The sequence below is a fragment of the Saccostrea cucullata genome, unplaced genomic scaffold (assembly GCF_032062105.1).
Source record: "Saccostrea cucullata isolate Sc308-1 unplaced genomic scaffold, CSIRO_AGI_Scuc_v1 ctg1385, whole genome shotgun sequence".
Classification (NCBI taxonomy): domain Eukaryota; kingdom Metazoa; phylum Mollusca; class Bivalvia; order Ostreida; family Ostreidae; genus Saccostrea; species Saccostrea cuccullata.
In genome coordinates, this window is record NW_026939640.1 from 89002 (window position 1) to 95175 (window position 6174).

The 6174-nt window shown below is 33.0% G+C and overlaps 1 protein-coding gene across 1 annotated transcript; it reads left to right on the forward strand.

Annotated features, from left to right (window-relative positions):
* The first annotated feature begins 1176 nt into the window (after positions 1–1176).
* Positions 1177–5342, forward strand: LOC134253494 (linear primary-alkylsulfatase-like). The gene is made up of 4 exons (XM_062736022.1): positions 1177–1356; positions 2598–2804; positions 3542–3794; positions 4052–5342. The coding sequence occupies exons 1-4, from the start codon at positions 1177–1179 to the stop codon at positions 5158–5160; spliced, it is 1749 nt and encodes a 582-aa protein (XP_062592006.1). The 3' UTR covers positions 5161–5342.
* Positions 5343–6174: the final 832 nt, after the last annotated feature.

Here is a 6174-nt window from a genome sequence, read left to right on the forward strand (position 1 = left end):
CTTTTTTAAAGAAGTTTGAAACTTCATTCATAGAAAATCAAATATTTTTATACGATTTTTCTATGTTGGAACACTTTTTCGTGCCCGTTTTAAAAATATGGATAAAAAACTTTTAACTTTTGAAAAATTATGTATCCAGGGTAATATCAAAAAGATTCATTATTGATTAATAACGGAAACTTTTCTTTCTGACACCATACTGTCAGCTACAAATGACCCATACTACCCATAATCCTCTGCTTCTCCGCACACAGAGATTTGAGATTTGGTTTGGTACAAACGACCTCTGGCGGGAGTTTGGAAATAACCCTTTTTTAGAATTAAAATGGCAACTGTGGAAACTTATTTACTGGTATAAAATTTAATAAAAGTTTCTATGAATTCTCGTATCTTTGCTCCTATAGCCTTTGGGTTAGAACATTTTGATACCGTTTTCCTCTAGTGGAGATAAACAGTTTGTGTCATTAATGCAAGGTATTTTATCGCTTTGATTTCGTTATCTTAGCTTAAAAGCTTTCAGAAATTAACACTTTAAAGCATAAGTCAGCTTGATATTACCCACTTGCATATGCCTAATAAGAATATTCCTTCTAAAATGAATTGTTTTTGGCATCAAAAATGACAGGGGGTCATTATTCTACGGGGTCAATTTTCTACAATGCACACGGAGAATTATGACCCCACGGCCATGATTTCTACAGAAAAAGGGGTCATTTTTCTACGTAGAATATTGACCAGGGGGTCAAATTTCTACGTAGAAAAATGACCCCCGGTCAATATTCTACGGGGGTCACTTTTCGTCGTTACACCGGACTTTGTCGCTTTAAGCTAATATACCTATGGGTAAGTTTTACATTTATTTATTTGAAATTAATTTTTTTTTATTATAAACAGCAATTGCATGATAGTAATTTAAGCTTAATTATCACCTTTTAGCGACAACCTGACCTAACTTGTTCACTAAATAAGAAAACGTTTAATTTAAAATAAATGATTGCAGTTATACATTTTTCATGATAACATTATACCTTAACCTGTGAAAATTAATTTTACCTACAATTTTAACTCAAATAAATAGTCTTCGCAAAAATATTTGTTGAATATTAAAGCAATAATTGATAATTTCAGCACCAAAACGGATGTTATCAGCTGAGTAGTTCATTAAATGTTGCGGGTATGGAAGGTCCCCAAATTGCATTTTTCGTGCTGCTGTTAGCGTTGACAGGTTACCTAGGTAACCGATTATGGACGGCCATCAATGGCCCCTCGTACAAGGAGCGGATCCAGCGGTTGGCTGCCGTTGACCACCAGCTACATAACCATACTGTCGAATTCGCTCGACCAGAAATCATCCAGGTAAGATGTCAATGGTCATTCAAGTTTTACAACCTAATCTTGAACATTCATTGACCTTATTTTAAGGACACATCAAAGTAGTTTTGAACTTTATTTTCTTATTTTAAATAATTTAAGAGTTACAAAAAATATTCTTCTCTTTTAATGATTGCTACTTTGCTTAAATAATTAAAAATTATATATTTGATATTTTATCTATATACATGTAATTAAATAGAAAAAAGGATGAATGAATTTTAATCAGTTAACATTTTTTAAACCACTTGCTAATGTATGATTACTTTTGTATTAGAATACCTGACGGTACTATGATTTTATATTGATTATATCCTGAATAATAATTTGTGCTCTTGTAAATTCCAATTTTATGACATAGGTTGTGTATGTTCTTAACAAATAATAAAACATATTATTGTAATTAAAGACCCATTTTAAAGAATCTTTATTAGCTACAGTGAGTATTGGTAAAGCATTATTTTACTCAAGGAACGTGCACTGAGAAGAGTTATCAGAAAATTAAATAAAACATAGTATCTTGTGTTTTATAGAGGACACTTGTAAAGTTTCTTAGGAATTATTAACTAGGCCTACAGACTTGAAAACGATTTCGACACCCCTGATAATTATCTAGTTAACTTTAATTTTACTAATAAAATTGAAAAGGAAGAAAAAATATTTTTCCGATATATTGTAAAAATATATCAAAAAGATAAATCAGGTCATTGATACAGTTTATGAAAATAATACTTTATTTGCAACATTAAAAAAAATTCACCACTATACATGTATGCAGTAAAATAAATGGTAATCCTATTCATTAGATTGAAATTAGATTATATAGTATTGCATCTGATAACCTTGAAATTCAATACCAAAAGAAGAAAATATTTCTCTTTGCACCAATGGCTACATTTTCATATAGAAATAATATATATGAGGAAGATTTAACATGATTTCGGAGAAAGAAAAGGGATGCAGTTTATTCTTTCATTTTGCATTTTTGTTTGTGTATGTTTATTATGTTTGATTTGTATGCTTTTTGGCCTTTTTGGCATTTTGATTTACGGCTTTTTTAAAACACGGAAACAGTGTTATTATTACAAATATATTTAAATTTTTGAAATCCTTTTTTTTTGTAGCATAATTTTGTACCAAAGGACTTAAACAACATTCTTGAGTTTTGATAATAAAATTTCTTTTATATATGGTCTTTGTCAGATTTCTGATGATTTACTTTGTAGGTAACGGATGGTTTGTATATGGCCATTGGATACGCGCTAGCCAATTCTATAATGATAGAAGGAAAAGATGAGATTGTGATTGTTGATGTGACGGAAAGTTACGAAACTGCATTGGAGATCATGGCCGCCTTCCGAAACATAACGAAGAAACCTGTAGCAGCCATCATTTACACACACAACCATGCAGATCATACGTATGGCGCAAAGGTTAAACTAAATTTTGTCTTACTGTAGTTTTAAATAATTATATACACTGTATAATGTAATTATGTTATTTCAACGCTCGTGTCTCATTGCCTAGCTTTTAAGAGGAACGTTTATTTTTAAGAAAGATCTTGAAAAATCACTCACTTCAGAAGGGGTCTAGTTTAGTTGTTGTCGTGGTATGAAGAGACCTGGTAAACCATGTCCACTACGTAATTTCAGAAAAAAAAAAGAATAATTAAGCACCTCCCATGAACCAGCATTTTTCCTCAAGCCACGAAAATATGACAAGTGTGATTTTACAGTATCATTTATATTATCATATTGGTGAATTGCATGCAATTTTGCAATAATTAAGACATCATGCATTTTTGATTCAGAGGGGAAGCAAGGCTCATAATAAAAGGCTCTTGTAAAGCAATTACTTGATGCAGAACTTGCAATAAATAAATAAATGAATAAAAGGGCCATTTCTTGTGTTAGCAGTCAACCTTAGTTGGGGTTTTCCTAAAATTGAAGGAAAGAAAAGTCAAGCCAAATATGAAAGGAAGAATATTGCAATAATTAATATTTAAAAATTAAAACTATCGCAGAAATTTTCTTTGACTTTAATCATACATGAACAACAACGTGTATACAGTGTACATGTTAATTATTTCTCTGAATCTTCACATACAATAAACGACTTCTTTAAAGCAAACTATTTTCATGTTTGCATGGTTTTTTTTTTTTATTTAAAGGCGTTCATCGAAAAAGAATCGAGTCCTCCTGATATATGGGCACATGAAAGTATTAACAAAGAATTTCAACGAACGTTCACAACGAATACCGCTGGGTATCGACGGGCAATGCGACAATTTGGTGTCTTCTTGCCAGATGCAGTGAATTCTGGGATTGGAAAAATGTTGAAGTATGGCGATGGAAAATCGACGCTTGGACTGGTTTTCCCAAATAAATTTGTTCATAAAAGAGTTACTAATCTTACATTAGCAGGTGAGGACTGGTTTCTATATAAAGAGCTTATTTCTTTGTCCTAAACCTAAATTTTTATTCTGACCTCCATGTTGTCCTAAAATGGTGCAAATTTTCGCCAATTATTTCATAACATAATTTTTTTATTACTTTTATAATTCTAAATCGATAAGATTTTGCATTTATGAATCAATGATTGGAATTATTCCAATTACTAGGAAATAGAAGTGATAATTGCACTCTTCTTAAAAAACCAAAAACTTTTGTTTTTTATTCAGGCATTGAAATGTCAATTGTTCACATTCCGGGTGAAACGGATGATCAAATTGGTGTTTGGTTACCAAAACAGGATGCATTTCTCTGTGCAGATGATATGTACAAGGCATTTCCAAATCTATACGCCATTAGAGGAACGCCTGATAGAAATCTTCTTCAGTGGGTAGAGTCCATAGATACCATTATAGAATACAACCCACAATTCCTTGTTCCTAGTCATACGCGCCCTTTGGTGGGGAAATCAAACATACAGGAAGTTCTGACAGTGTATCGCGACGCAATTCAGTATATCCACGATCAAACATTACGCTACATCAATATGGGAATGGACCCTACAGATATAGCAAATAAAGTCACATTACCAAAAAACCTTAAAGAGCATCCATATTTACAAGAATTTTACGGTACTACCGAATGGTCGGTCAGAACAGTGTTCACCTCGTACTTAGGATGGTTTAGTGGTGATGCTGTGGACTTATCACCGTTGTCAAAAACAGAAAAGGCGGATAGAATGATTAAACTAGTCGGTGTCAATAAACTCTTGGAACAGGCACGTGAAGCACTGCGAACAAAAGATTTTCAATGGGCATTAGAACTCTCTACTTACGTTCTGATAACGAATCCTGGACACAGAGAAGCGACGGAAATAAAACTCGACTCTCTGACGTCACTTGGTTCTCGGCAAAAGAGTGCTAACGGACGGAATTATTATTTAACAAGTGCATTTGAAGAAGCAAGTTTAATTGATACTTCAGTTGGTCTTCAAAAAAGTCGAGAAAATGGTGTGAAATTGTTACCAATAAATTTAATATTTAGGGCCCTTCAGATACGTTTTAAGCCTGAAGACTGTGGTCATGTGACGACAAGTGTATATTTCTCGTTCAAAGATTCTAATACTCATATTTCACTTACAATAAGAAATGGAATAGCGATTGTCAAAAATGGCGCATGCTTACAGTGTGATGTCGTCGTTACGACTACCGAAAAAGTTTTTAAAGACATGATCGGAAGTAGAATACGATCAATTACAGCCTATGGTTCCGGAGAAATAGAAATTCAAGGGGGAGCTATGAACTTCAGAAATATTATGTCTTGTTTTGAAAGAAGCTGATTTCAATACAATTGTCGAACTCCTGCAATTCAACTTCCTACAAAAAGATTCTGATATTTATTTGTACAAAAAAATATGAAAATATTCTGAAAGTTATAAAGTTGAGTCATCCATCGTGATATTAAAAATGTGAAAATATAACGAAAATCAAAGTGGTCGACCTTTAAAAAAATCCAAAAATAATACAATTCTGTGGAACCCCATGATTGCGACAGGATAATTTTTGTGTCTATTAAAAAAGTAATATAGGAGGTGCAGAATTAACCTTTTATGTCATTATTTCATATGATTACTTTTTGACCACGAAATAAACATTAAAAACTAGTGCTAATTGTAACGGGGACCGTTACAGATGTTCCCCAAACGCTCCCCAACTCCCTTTTGGTGCCATATTCCCTGGAAGCTTCATTAAATAAGACAAACTCGATGCATTTGAGACTTAAAAACGTTTACCCATAAGTGTACAAAGTTCATTCAAATTTTAGCATTGCACGCGTGCGCATGTGAATGCATGTGCGTAACGACCATATAATCTTGTCTACACAATCTATATATTTTAATATACTTAATATTAAAGTATTTAATCCAAAAGTATTAAAAAGATACGCTCATTCAAGCAAAATGATTTTGCTCATTTCACGTGCACGCACGAGCATACATGAGCATGGTGGCCATACCTTCTTGTAGATGTCCGTTACATCTATCTATGTTCTAAATCCCACCCCGTTTGGTTGAAAACCAAGGGAGTTATAGCTGTTTAAAGTTTCAGCCAATCAGATTGCAGCGCACATACATGCACGTGTATGCATGTGCATGGTGACCATATTTTCTTGTAGTAGTCCAGTATATCTATCTATGTTCCAAATCCCATCCTGTTTGGTTGAAAATCAAGGGAGTTATAGCTATTTAAAGTTTAAGCCAATCAGATTGCAGCGCACGTGCATGCACGTGTTTTCATGATAATTGCTTTATTTCATGTTGTAGGATATCCTAATGCATGGTTATTTTCAAAAT

What these genes read in the sequence shown, in the direction of transcription:
- LOC134253494 (XM_062736022.1), top strand. Translation starts at nt 1,177, where the DNA reads ATGGAAGGTCCCCAAATTGCATTTTTCGTGCTGCTGTTAGCGTTGACA. An exon ending in ATCATACGTATGGCGCAAAG is followed by an intron (nt 2,805 to 3,541) that starts GTTAAACTAAAT and finishes TTTTATTTAAAG; the next exon opens with GCGTTCATCGAAAAAGAATC. An exon ending in TACTAATCTTACATTAGCAG is followed by an intron (nt 3,795 to 4,051) that starts GTGAGGACTGGT and finishes TTTTTTATTCAG; the next exon opens with GCATTGAAATGTCAATTGTT.